Genomic DNA, 14,350 nt, shown 5'->3' on the forward strand with positions numbered 1-14,350 from the left:
TAAAAGAAGTGTAGTTTAATACCGATCAAAACAAGTCAAAACACCATTCAGAAAAGTATAAGGAAGCTAACACAGAAAAGACAGAGCTGCCCAAACCAAGCCCTTTGTGGGGGAAAAAAAGTGTAAAAAATGAAAGTAACTGTGATTTATCACACCTTTTTGGAAAACTGCGTTTAATTTCAGTACTATCCACAACCAGGCCTGATTACGGTCAGACCTGTAGAATCAAGAAATCCTTTAAATAGAACCTGTCTGACAACATGAAGCAGCTAAAAGATCTCAACTTGGGTTCTGCAGCAAGACAACGATCCAAAACACACAAACAAGTCCACCTCCTGAATGGTTTAAAAAACAAAATGAAAAAAAAAAAAGGTTTTGTGGTGGACTACTTAAAGTCTGATTAAGATGAATGCTGTGGATGATCTTAAACAGGAGGTTTATGCTAGAAAAAATGGATCTAATGTGGCTTATTTATGGACCAAAATTCCTCCACAGAGATGTGAAAGATTGATTGATTGCCTCACTTACGAGATAACGCCTCACAACTTATACAGGTATCTTGAGTGTCCCCAAGCAATTCTCTGAGGTAAAACTTCTTGATCAGTTTACATGCTGCCATCCCATGATTTTTTGGCATGTCCGGATATAATACAAAGCTTTTCATGTTGACATTTTACAATGAGAATGTCTAAAGCAGCACAAAGCTGGGCAGCTGTTGGGTCAATCTCAAAAATTGGCTAATTTTAAACATGGCAGGGTGCCAGAAATTGTAATAGAATCTGCCAAACACACAGACAGGTCAGTCCACTGCTGCTGGATTATTCCTGAACAGCCTCAGTAATGATCAGAAGGACGGATCAGCTGTAGCGTTAGCATGCTAACAGAATCTGACGGCAGGCTGCGTTCGTTTTCTCTCTGCAGGAACTGAAGCACCTGATCCTGGAGGCGGCTGACGGCTTCCTGTTCGTGGTGGCGGCGGAGACGGGCCGGGTGATCTACGTCTCGGACTCGGTGACGCCCGTCCTGAACCACCCGCAGTCCGAGTGGTTCGGCAGCACCCTGTACGAGCAGGTCCACCCGGACGACGTGGACAAACTGCGGGAGCAGCTCAGCACCTCCGAGAACTCTATGACTGGTGAGCATCATTGTGTGACAACTTTCAATAATCATGAATTATAAGTAATATTTAAAAGCAACAACAATACAGGGTTTTTACAGTCATGAAAAACCTGGAAAAGTCAAGGAATTTTGAAAATGGCAATTTCCAGGCCTGGATAAGTTGAAATAAGTGGAAATTTCATCTACAAAACGTTGTGTTTTCTATTTTGAGCTATCAAATACATCAGCATAGAGTTAATTCAGTAATTTAGCCCTACACACAATAGAGCTCTCAGGATCTGACACACACATTTTATTATTAAAGATTGTGTGTCAACATTTTTATCCGATATTAATTTTAGGCCTATTATAATCAGTTTTGACTATACAGCTCTGAAAAAAAAAATAAGAGACCACTTTAAAATTATGATTTTCTTTTCAATTTTACCATTTTGTAAACCTCTGGAATATAATCAAAAGAAAGATGGATGATCACAAGCCATCAAACCAAGCTGAAATGCTCGAATTTTTGCACCAGGACTAAAGTCATAAAGTTATCCAAAAGCAGTGTGTAAGACTGGTGAAGGAGAACATACCAAGATGCATAAAAACTGTAATTAAAAAACAGGGTTATTCCACCAAATATTGATTTCTGAACTCTTAAAACTTTATGAATATGAACTTGTTTTCTTTGCATTATTTGAGGTCTGAAAGCTCTGCATCTTTTTTGCTATTTCAGACATTTCTCATTTTCTGCAAATAAATGCTCTAAATGACAATATTTTTATTTGGAATTTGGGAGAAATGTTGTCTGTAGTTCACAATTGACTTACACCCTCCTCATAAGCATTAGCTTAGCACACATTAGCTTTTGGCTAACCAAAAAAAAAAATCCTGGATCTTATCATGTTTAGTATGTTCATAAACTTAAAAAAAAATAGGAACGTTCAAGTGTTCAGAAATTCTTTTTTTTTTTTTTTTTTTTTTTTTTTGCTGAAAAACACATAATTTTTGAGACGCTTCTATAACATATTGACTCTACTTGACAATTTTACCAGCCATTACACGCTTTTTTAAGTACATACATAACTCCTGAAGAGCTGTATTATCAAAATATTGACCTTATCTTTATTTTTATGGACTGGAATGAGTTGCAGTTTATTTCTACCTGTACTTTAACAGTTGATTTCTGTTGTTTATTGCCTGAGAATATGAAAATAAATCAATCTGAAATGTGCCTGAAGGATATAAGCAGCCAGACATCGTTCTGACACACTTCAGTGCCTGGATGCTTAAACCCTTCCCCATGACTGCCTCCAGTATTCATATCACTCAGCGCAGCTGCAGGAAATGCAGCAAAAGCCATGCGTTACAGGAATCTTCACTAGAGGGCAGTATAAACCCACCAAATCCCCCCCCCGAGCACTTTCTGCTGTCCCTCTCTCTCTCTCTTTCCTTCTCTCTCTCTCTTTCTCTCTCTTCACCTGCAGACACCTGCACGGATGCATATTTCCCTCTTTACTCTAACGAGGTTATGCTAATATGGTTAACGAATGAAATGAAGTACACATTTGCATTATGCAAATGATGATCCCATGCTCAGCAGCTCCACTGCGGGCTGTGTTTGTGTTGGGTTGTGTTATTGGTTGAAATGGCAGGTGTGGTGTTACAGGGAGGATCCTAAGGGGGTCCAGTTGCACAGGATCAGCGTCATGCTATTACAGTATAAGGGAAGGTCTGACAGTAGAGGAGCTGTATCATACTGTAATGATATTTTATCGTATTGTGCCAATTATTCAACACACTCATCAACACCAGGAAGATGAAGACTAGCACATGCCTCCTCCGATACATGTGAAGTCAGACTCCGCCTCTTATCAAACTGCTGCTGGTGCAGCATTGCAGAATAGCATCACAGCGCACTCGGAGGAAAGCGCAGCGATTCGGTTCTGATACATCAGCTCACAGAGCGACATCATGAGGGAAGAGAGCGCCATCTACCTACCCAGAGAGAGCAAGGCCAATTGTGCTCTCTCAGGGCTCCGGTAGCTGATGGCAAGCTACATGATCCCAGTGTGTGTGAGTAGCCATTCAAAACCACAAGAGAGAAGCAGCCATATTTATTGTAAATGGCTATTTAATGAAGTTAGATGACATTATGTCTGTAGTAGTGATGGGACGATCCACTCCTGATCCGATTCTGATATAAAACTGATATAAACTGCCGATACCGATACAATTACCGATTTATTTATTAATATTTTTATTTAAACCTTTATTTTACCAGACAAATCATTAAGAACAACTTCTTATTTACAATGGCAGCCTGTCAATGTTGAAAAAACATTCAACACACAAACAGCACAGCATAGAGAGAGAGAGAGAAAGAGGAAAGAGAGAGGAAAGAAAAAAATATATTGTTTATTATTAGTACTATAATTAAGGTTACATAATGAGGCTGGAACGGACCAAACAGCCTTTTGAAGAGTATACACAAGTGCATTTTTAATGTAAATGCATTCCATGCAGTCATTTATTTAACACAGTTTATATATAAACACACAATATTTTTCTTTTAAATTAAATATTTTTTTTATTAAATATATATATATTAAATATGTTAAATAGTAAATACAGGGCTCTAGATCTGTGGTTTGATATTTGATGTGGATTATGGCTGTAGGTCACTACATATTATATTAACAATTATTAACAGTAGCAGTATGTACAGCCATTATAAATATTACTACTGTAGCTTGAAGGATGATTTGAATGTATTTGTCAACTGGAGAAAGAAAGGAATTGTGGCTGATTTAAATACTGTAATGCCTCTAATGTCTACAGGAAAAACATATAGTACATTAATATTAAACTTGTATCTAACTTGTGCAATAGAGCTTTTGAGAAAAATCTCTTTGAATACTTAAATACTGAGTATTTTAGATTTGTTTATAGTGTTTATGATACTATTTATTAAAATATTTAATTTTGTAAAGGAAGCCGTGTTAAATATGTTAGTGTATATATATATATATATATATTTTTTTTTTTAAGGTCTATTGTTACATTCTTTAGCTGTATTTTCCTGATAATAAAAAAAGTCTGAGTTCTTCACATATTGTGTAATTTTGTGGGACAAATTAAACCCAATACTAATCAAAGCCTTAATTTTATATTATATTATATGTATATTATATGTGTTTTATATTATATGTACTCCTAACAGAACAGTAACTCAAAAACCTATATTAAATCCTAGTCATGCAAAAAAAAAAAGAAATAATAATAATAATAAAAATAAAAATATTGTGATATTCCGTGAAAAATACTGTGATATGCATTTTTGGCCATACCACCCAGCACTACCCTCCGGTATACCCCACTAGTTTGTACTCCTTATCATGTTTCACTTCAACCCAAGTCCATTTCACACCAAATTTATCTCCTTGTAGTATTTTTTTTTATTAGGCTCTGAAAAACACAGTATTCTTAAAACTTCTGACCAATATGCTATCCAAACTAAAATAGTTATTCTTCTAGGCCTGCTGTGAAGTCTAGAAAACAAACTCCAACTGCACATACACGTTATAAGCAGGGATTCAGGAAATGAGATCAGCTCAAAACCCAATCTAAAACATGGAAAATAATATTGATTAAACTGAATCTGTGGTTTATTGTGACCTTTTTCACAAGCCAATAAAGCAGCATCGGAACGCAGCTGCACTCAGAGCAGGAAGACAAGATATATTAACGCAATAAAACATGATAAAAGCTAACAGTAGCCGCAGGTTCGATCCCTTGTGATGGGACGTCTGGTCCTGACTGGGGGTCCGGGAAAATAGAACTGCCCTCACTCCCTGTATTGATGGGTAGGATGGCCCTCCCCCTCCCCCATCGCTCTGTGTATGTTAGTCACAGAATTAAAAGTGGGGGTTCTCTTCCAAAATTACAGAGCTTTAATGAAAAGATGTAGTTTAGATTCATATGAGTTTGATTGTTGTATTTTTTTGGACTATAAGGCGCAATATCAATGAACTGGTCTATTTTCATACATAAGGCACAACAGATTATAAGGTGCATCACGCGACACTACTAAGTACACTTCTAAGGATGCCTTCATCGAAGTGAACAAGGGTTTTGCCTTGTTTTTGTGATGTTATCAGTGTATGGATTAGGGCTGGACCCGAATATTCGGGTATTCGGATATTCGTTCGTTGAGTAGGTATTCGGTTTTTAATTTTGGTATTCGGATATTCGTTTTTTTTCTACTTTCCAAAGCTCCACCTCACTCTAACCACTTCTGTTCTCGCGGGTCCCGTCAGAATATCTTGCGTGCGGGACAGAACTGAACTGTTATTGGCTGGAGCGGGAGTTTAATCCAGACGACAGTGTTGGGAGTAATGGCGTTAAAATAAACGGCGTTACTAACGCCGTTACTTTTTTCAGTAAGGAGTAATCTAACTAATTACTATGACTGTAACTATAACGCCGTTACCATTTTCGACACTCCGTTACTGCACGTTACTTTAGCAGCTGAATGAACTTTTTTTAAACTTTGCGCATACAGACAAAGAGCCCTATCATACACCCCACGCAAGGCGTGTAGCGTGGCGCTTTGCCACCCGTCAACAGTCTATTTTTAGGCCTTGCACGCGTCCTTAAAATAGCGTTGGACTTTGGAATATATTAACACCGATGGGCGTGGTGGTCTGGAAATGATGTGTGTTGAGGTAAATTTCTGGCGTGTTTCTATCTTGGCGGCGGAAAAAAGCTTAGCGCGATTGCTCACCCTGCGCTCCAAAATACTCCATACCATCACATCTTTACCACATAAAAATAAACCACACCCAGAGCCTTCAGCAATCAACTATGAAAAAATATATATACTTAAAAATCTGCACTGTAACTATAAATTATTATTAGTTATATTTATTTCTGTCAGTTATAAGGATTTATATTTATGTTTAGTACACAGACTAAATAACTGTAACTAGGCATTCTGCTGTTTAAAAATTTCAACAGATGCTTATTCTCACTCAAATGCTGGAGTTTTGAAATGGAAAATTAAAAGAGAAAATAACTTTGACTGAACATAAATTTATTTTAGTTAACTTTGCTATTATTTAACTGAATTTCACTTTTATATCTGAAAAATAAAGCACATTGTCAATCTGGCGCGTGGTGCTGCCCGTCAATTACATAAAACTTAAAACATTTGAAATACACAGAAATATAAAGCTATATGTTAGCATTCGTTTCTTATCACCAGGGCAAATTTATTAAAATATTAAATATATTAATTCATGAATTAAAATCTCGTCCAGCACTCTGAAATGTCAGGCACGCAAAGTGGTGCTTGGCGCAGCGGCGCGGCATTGCGCGCAGAATAACCTCTGTCTTCTAAAAAAAGTTTTTATAAATAAGATCTGACAAGTATACTAAAATTAATGTTATTAAACTTACTAAAGCCAACAAATGTACTGTTAATTAAAATCAGGCAAAATGCGCTGCGCCTCTCTCTCTCTCTCTCTTTCGCAGCGGGAGATGAATTCAGCGCGAGGCTATAAATAATTTACAACTCAGTTCAGTTAAATAAAAATAAGTAAGGACCTGTAAGTTAATCAAATATTGTCAAATATAAAGGATAGGTTGAGGTTTTGGTGAGCTGTTTTCATGATTTGAAACTGAAACTAACCGAAACTTTTATTATTCTGCGCAAAAAGCCTGTGATTGTTTTAAATGAGTTTTTTAATGGATTTAAATGAGTTTTTTTAACGGATTGTTGTTTTTGTCCATTCTTTTGTTTTGTTTATATATACATTTATTTCTTTGAGTGTTGTTTGGTTTGTTTAATTTTTATCCCCAGACGCGTATTTGTTTTTTCCGTTTTTTTTTCAGTATTACATGTCTTAGTAATTTTCTTTGGTCCTGTGGAGTTTTTCGTTTCTTATTTTTTTTTATTCGTTAGACTATATTTTTGTCAACATTTTGGGTTTATTTTTGTTTGTTATTTTTCTAATAATAATAGTAATTACATCATTTATTTTCTTTATTTATTCTTACGCAGCAGATAAGACGCGGTGTGCGGCAGCAGAAATTCCGGGATGAAAACACAAAGAAATCTGGGCTAAAAACACAGAAAAAATATGGGGTGAAAAACAAAAATCCGGGATAAAAACACCAAAAATCCGGGGTGAATATGTCTTAAGGGGGCCGTGATTTTCTTTTTTTTTTTTACCTCTTTTTTTACCTCTTTTTTTAAAAACGAATATTCGAATATTCGCTTCGAATCAGTGCCGAATATCCGGAGCTCAAAAAACGCTATTCGGGCCAGCCCTAGTATGGATGCCCACACAGAACAAATAAGCATAGCGATTCGAAACTTGCATTCTTACACACATTATCAGCCATAAGGTGCACCTAAAATCCTTGAATTTTCTCCAAAAACTTCAGTGTGCCTTATGTATGAATTCTACCAGTCAGGATGTAAGGGGCAGTAAAGCCACTCTGCTAACCTAATTTCCGGGTGCCGCCATCTTTTACCTTTACCTTAAGATGGCAGCGCGCGGAGATTTGGTTAGGGTATAGGTTGTAAACAGCGTTTTTTTTATTAACCTCCTTGTGCACTTTTAAAGTTAGTAATGCCATGTTTTAAATATCAGGGCTGTCCGGATTCTACCAATGAGGTGTGGGGCTACTTTGAGCCTGGATAATAGTGCATCCATGCCCCATATCATCCATGCCCCATATCATCCATTCTAAAGCATGTTTGGACAAACTGTAAAAAAAAATTCTGCATATAAGAAAGCTGCGGGAGAGAGGAGATGAGCTATCCAACAAAGGTTAATACTCATTATCATGTTTTACTACACCAGAAGTCAGTTTTTCCACCAGAGTTCTCCTTTAAAACAAGGAAGATTGGATGAACAGCTAGCTTTCATCACCCTGGCTTACTGGAGCACTCAGGGTTCCTCAGTGTAACACTGTCGGGTGGCATTTACTAGCGCTAACTATGGCTAGTGCTAGTGGGTAGCCACTAATGCTAATGCTGCTGCACCCAGCCTTAGTGGAAATCTGGAAATCTAAGCTTAATGTAAATAAACGGAACGCTTCACTCACCCAAATAAACAGTTTTCAGGAGAGAAGTAGAGTGTGTGTAGATTAATACTCAGCACTCGTTTGACTTTAAAAGAAAATGTTTTTTTTTAAGAATTACACTTTTGTTTACTTAGCTTAGCTTACTTAATTACCCCACCACCATCACCCACCAATTAGAAGAGAAACATGGCGACACCCCTGTTCCTTACTTGTGTCGCATAGTGTGCCTTATAATCCAGTGCACCATATAGTGTGAAAAATACAGTAAATATTATTGGGCTTTCTTGAAGCAAAGGAAGCGCAACACGCAGGCCAATGCAGACACTCCCAACCTGAGTTTTAACTGACTCTTTTATGATTAAAGAAACACAGACGAAAGGACATTTTGATATTCCGCAGCGACAAGACTGCAGAAAATACCCTGCTGTTTGAAGGTCAGCACAGCATGAGGTCAACGCAGGGCGGGAAAACAGAGGTTCCATTAAGAATGAACAGCCTTAGTGTGGGAAAATGCCATAATATGAACACTGCATTTGCATTAGCGTTAGAGAGCGTTCCACTAGGAACACGATGTTCAACACACATGTCTATTCAATACATGACCAAACATACAAAACTCATGTAAATAAATACATTTAAAAATATATTTATTAATTAATTTATTTACAGTTATTTACAGTTTAATTAGTTTGTACTGTATATTGAAATACAGTAGCTGTCAAAAGTTTGGACACACCTCTTCTCATTCAAAGCGTTTTCTTTCTTTGTATAATGTTTTTTTTTTAATTGTAAAAAAAAAAATTGAGAGTGATCGATGACACGAACGGGTGAGATGTGAGAGAGACCATGAGAGTGGATGAGAGAACAGGTGAACAAGAAAGCAAGAGCGAAAGCAGGTAAAAGAGAGAGAGTGAGAGACAGAGCAAAAGTCTTCAGCACAGTGACTGGTTTGTATAGACTGCTTGGTGAAAAAATGAAGCGCGAATGAGAGAGCAGGCGAGAGAGCAAGAGCGGGTGAGAGATGCGAGAAAGAGCGAGAGTCTTCAGCACAGTGACTGGTTTGTATAGACTTCTTGGTGAAAAAATGAAGCACGAATGAGAGAGCAGGCGAGAGAGCAAGAGCGGGTGAGAGATGCGAGAAAGAGCGAGAGTCTTCAGCGCAGTGGTGGTTTGTATAGACTGCTTGATGGAAAAGGAAGCGCGAATGAGAAATCAAGCGAGAGAGCAAGAGCGGGTGAGAGATGCGAGAAAGAGCGAGAGTCTTCAGCACAGTGACTGGTTTGTATAGACTGCTTGATGGAAAAGGAAGCGCGAATGAGAAATCAAGCGAGAGAGCAAGAGCGGGTGAGAGATGCGAGAAAGAGTGAGAGTCTTCAGCACAGTGACTGGTTTGTATAGACTTCTTGGTGAAAAAATGAAGCGCGAATGAGAGAGCAGGCGAGAGAGCAAGAGCGGGTGAGAGATGCGAGAAAGAGCGAGAGTCTTCAGCGCAGTGGTGGTTTGTTGACAGTTTGGAGGAAAATGAAGCGTGGATGAGAGAACAGGTGAGCAAGAAAGCAAGAGCGAAAGCAGGTAAAAGAGAGAGAGTGAGAGAGAGAGCAAAAGTCTTCAACACAGTGACTGGTATGTATAGACTGCTTGGTGGCAAATTAAGCGCAAATGAGAGAGCAGGCGAGAGGTTAAGAGCAGGTAAGAGCGAGAGAGACCGTGAGAGTCTTCAGCACAGTAACTGTTTGTCGACAGTTTAAAGGAATATGAATTGTGGATGAGAGAGCAGGCATGAAAGGGGGAGAGAGAACAAGAACGGATGAGAAAGTGAGAAAGAGAGCGAGAGTCTTCAGCAGTGACCGTTTGGAGGGAAAGCAAGCATAAATGAGAGAGCAGGCAAGCGAGAAAGCAAGAGCAAAGCAGGTGAAAGAGAAAGCGAGAGAGAAATGATTTTTCAGCACAGTGACAGTTTGTCGACAGTTTGGAGGAAAATGAAGCGTAGATGGTAGAGCAGGCGAGCAAGATTGAAAGCGTGTAAGAGAGAAAGAGGGCGTGAGAGAGAGTGAGTCTTCAGCACAGCGACTGTCGACAGTTTAAAAGAAATTAAAGCATGGATGAGAAAGCGAGCGGCAGAGCAAAAATAAGAGAGAGAGAGAGAGAGAGAGAGAGAGAGAGAGAGAGCAAGAGTCTTCAGCCCAGTGATAGGGGTGGGCAATATTATATCGTATACAATATATCGTGACACAGAAATATCATGATATTAAAAATCCATATTGTGAAAATAGGGCTGTTCTGTCTTAAAAGTAATATATTATTTACTGTGAAGCTTTAGGTGTATTTATTGTATAATTGTTTTAGTCTGCAGTTTATATGCATGCACTAAATATTCTGCAATATTATTTGCTGCATTATATTATTTTATGCTATATTATTTATTTTGCCACATTATGATTATACTGTTATACTATTATACTATATTCCTGAAATGAATTATTTTAGTTTTCCTATATCGCCAAGTATATCGTTATCGCAAAAATACCCTGAAATATCGTGATATTATTTTAGAGCCATATCGCCCACCCCTACCCAATGACTGTTTGTCAACAATTTGGAGGAAAATGTAGCGTGGATGAAAGTAGCAGATCTGCCCGTTTCCCTAGCCTACCAGCCACCAGCTCATGGCTCAGCTTACTGCCTCTCACGATGCCTGAACAGTTCTCTCACTCATAGAAATATGACTCATTGGTGATGTGGATCATTTCCACCTGTTTCCCATCCTTTAAAAATTGTGAGATCAACCCTGATTTCATCTGTAGTATTTTATTTATTTTTTAGTGTTTGTATGGAGGCACACAATCACAGTACCTGCTCAAAATTGTTTTTTTATATATATATTTTTTTTAGTAAGGGAACAGGTAGAGCTTTGGCTGTGTACAGTTATCTCAGTATAGTTTTCCTGGCATCGGAGAGAGAGAGAGAGAGAGAGAGAGAGAGAGAGAGAGAGAGAGAGAGAGAGAGAGAATATCTGGGAAGTGTGGTGTAATGTAGAATGCGCAATCTTTGTGATACTAGCCTGAGCATCAGAGATGTCCTGAAATGGCGTGAAGGCTGACTAATTTCATTTGATGCTGAGATTGGAGATGGGCACCCACTGTGAAATTCAATTACTGGAACTGCCTGAAACAAAAGTCAACATGTTTTTTGGCTTCGGTTATGTTTTTTTTTTGACCAGGCTGCGGTGAGTCCGTTCACGTTTCTGAAAATCCTGCCCCTCTGCCAAATGGAAGTGCTCCCATTGTCACAGTTGATTATGTTTGAAGGGGATTGTTTCTGGTGGCCCAGTTGTCGCTGTAAGGTTAAATTAAAATGGGACATGAGAGTAGATGTCCTCCTGTTGCTTTGAGGGTTATCAAATATAATTTTGAATACCAATAACTGATGGTTATGAGTGTGCTTTTTTCCTCAGTTAAAAATGCCATTAAGTGCAAGTTCTGTTTTTTGTCTGGTCTTTTTTTTTCACTTTTATACATGAAGTTTTAAGAGTTCAGTTATTTAAAAAATATATAATCTTGTATAAGTTTTGTCCTGGTCTTTGCCACTTCTTGGTTCTTGCTCTTGACTCATAGTTGACTGCTCAAAGTCTTGGTCTTGACTTGGACTCAGTATTTCTTGGTCTTTACTTGGACTCAATGTGACCTGGTCTTGGTCTTGAATGCGTCCTGGTGTTGGGTGTGTCCTGGCCTTGGTCTTGATTTGAATTTAATGTGACCTGGTCTTGACATGGGCTCAATGTGTCTTGGTCTTGATCTAGACATGAACTTAATGTGACCTGGTCCTGGTCTTGAATGCGTCCTGGTTTTGAATGCGTCCTGGTCTTGAATGTGTCTTGGTCTTGACTTGGACTCATTGTTTCCTGGTCTTGGTCTTGACTTGGACTCATTGTGACCTGGTCTTCACATGGACTTAATGTGACCTGGTCTTGGTTTTAAATGTATCCTGGTCTTTGTCTTGAATCTTTCGTGGTCTTGGTCTTGACTTGGACTCGGTGTGTCCTTGTCTTGGTCTTGACATGGACTCTATGTGACCTGGTCTTGGTCTTGAATGTGACCTGATCTTGTTCTTGACATGGACTCAATGTGTCCTGGTTTTGGTCTTGAATGTGTCCTGGTCTTAAATGTGTCTTGGTCTTGACTTGTCTCAGTGTTTTATACTGTTATATACAGTTGTGGTCAAAAGTTTACATACACTTGTAAAAAAACATAATGTTATGGCTGTCTTGAGTTTTCAATAAGTTCTACAACTCTTATTTTTCTGTGATAGAGTGATCGGAACACATACATGTTTGTCACAAAAAACAGTCATAAAATTTGGTTCTTTCATAAATTTATTATGGGTCTGCTGAAAATGTCACCAAATCTGCTGGGTCAAAAATATACATACAGCAACAAAATTTGTCAATTTTGGTGATGTAGCGAGTTGTGTCAATCAAATTAGCTTCATGTCATGGCCTCTTCACTTCTTGTAAGTGATTCTGATTGACTACAGCTGTTGACTTCTCATGAGCCCATTTAAATAGGGCTCATTTGACCCAGTGATTAGACTCAGCTACAAAAGCTACAATGGGAAAGTCAAAGGAACTCAGTGTGGATCTGAAAAAGCGAATTATTGACTTGAACAAGTCAGGGAAGTCACTTGGAGCCATTTCAAAGCAGCTACAGGTCCCAAGAGCAACTGTGCAGACAATTATACGCAAGTATAAAGTGCATGGAACAGTTGTGTCACTGCCACGATCAGGAAGAAAACGCAAGCTATCACATGCTGCCGAGAGGAGATTGGTCAGGATGGTCAAGAGTCAACCAAGAATCACCAAGAAGCAGGTCTGCAAGGATTTGGAAGCTGATGGAACACAGGTGTCAGTCTCCACAGTCAAGCGTGTTTTACATCGCCATGGACTGAGAGGCTGCCGTGCAAGAAAGAAGCCCTTGCTCCAGAAAAGGCACCTTAAGACTCGGCTGAAGTTTGCTGCTGATCACATGGACAAAGATAAAACCTTCTGGAGGAAAGTTCTCTGGTCAGACGAAACAAAAATGGAGCTGTTTGGCCACAACACCCAGCAATATGTTTGGAGGAGAAAAGGTGAGGCCTTTAATCCCAGGAACACCATGCCTACTGTCAAGCATGGTGGTGGTAGTATTATGCCCTGGGGATGTTTTGCTGCCAGTGGAACTGGTTCTTTGCAGAAAGTAAATGGGATAATGAAGAAGGAGGATTACCTCCAAATTCTGCAGGAAAACTTAAAACCATCAGCCCGAAGGTTGGGTCTTGGGCGCAGTTGGGTGTTCCAACAAGACAATGACCCAAAACACACATCAAAAGTGGTAAAGGAATGGCTAAACCAGGCTAGAATTAAGGTTTTAGAATGGCCTTCCCAAAGTCCTGACTTAAACCCCATTGAGAACATGTGGACAGTGCTAAAGAAACGGGTTCATGCAAGAAAACCATCACATTTAGCTGAACTGCACCAATTCTGTCAAGAAGAGTGGTCAAACATTCGACCTGAAGCTTGCCATGAGCTTGTGGATGGCTACCAAAAGCGCCTAGTTGCCGTGAAAATGGCCAAGGGACATGTAACCAAATACTAATGTTGCTGTATGTATATTTTTGACCCAGCAGATTTGGTGACATTTTCAGCAGACCCATAATAAATTTATGAAAGAACCAAATTTTATGACTGTTTTTTGTGACAAACATGTATGTGTTCCGATCACTCTATCACAGAAAAATAAGAGTTGTAGAACTTATTGAAAACTCAAGACAGCCATAACATTATGTTTTTTTACAAGTGTATGTAAACTTTTGACCACAACTGTACATATCATTATCCAAATTATATTGTATTGACCTAAATATACTGTAATATAGATTTTGCACTTTTTGCCCAGCCCTATTCTGAATCTAATTTTAGATTTTTTGTGTTGTGGGTGTCTCTGGGCTTTCATTCTTTTTAGAAGAATCACTTTTGTTTTCTACACCTTCTGACCAAAACAAACCTACTTATCTGTTAAACATGGTGGTGGGGGAGTTCAAACTAAATCTGCGAGAACATTTTCCCACACCTCCGAAGTTCAGTCTTAGATAGAAGGAAGCAGAAAGCATTTTGCCTTTT

At 38.6% G+C, this 14,350-nt stretch overlaps 1 protein-coding gene across 5 annotated transcripts in view; it reads left to right on the plus strand.

Annotated features, from left to right (window-relative positions):
- Nucleotides 1-14,350, plus strand: part of arnt2 (aryl-hydrocarbon receptor nuclear translocator 2) — a 151,460-nt gene that overhangs the window by 36,968 nt on the left and 100,142 nt on the right. For all 5 annotated transcript variants that reach the window (XM_022669504.2, XM_022669503.2, XM_022669507.2 and 2 more), the window contains one exon: nucleotides 922-1,135. In XM_022669504.2, the coding sequence (XP_022525225.2) occupies nucleotides 922-1,135 (214 nt within the window). The remainder of the gene's footprint in view (nucleotides 1-921; nucleotides 1,136-14,350) is intronic.

This window comes from Astyanax mexicanus, chromosome 16 (assembly GCF_023375975.1).
Source record: "Astyanax mexicanus isolate ESR-SI-001 chromosome 16, AstMex3_surface, whole genome shotgun sequence".
NCBI lineage: Eukaryota > Metazoa > Chordata > Actinopteri > Characiformes > Acestrorhamphidae > Astyanax > Astyanax mexicanus.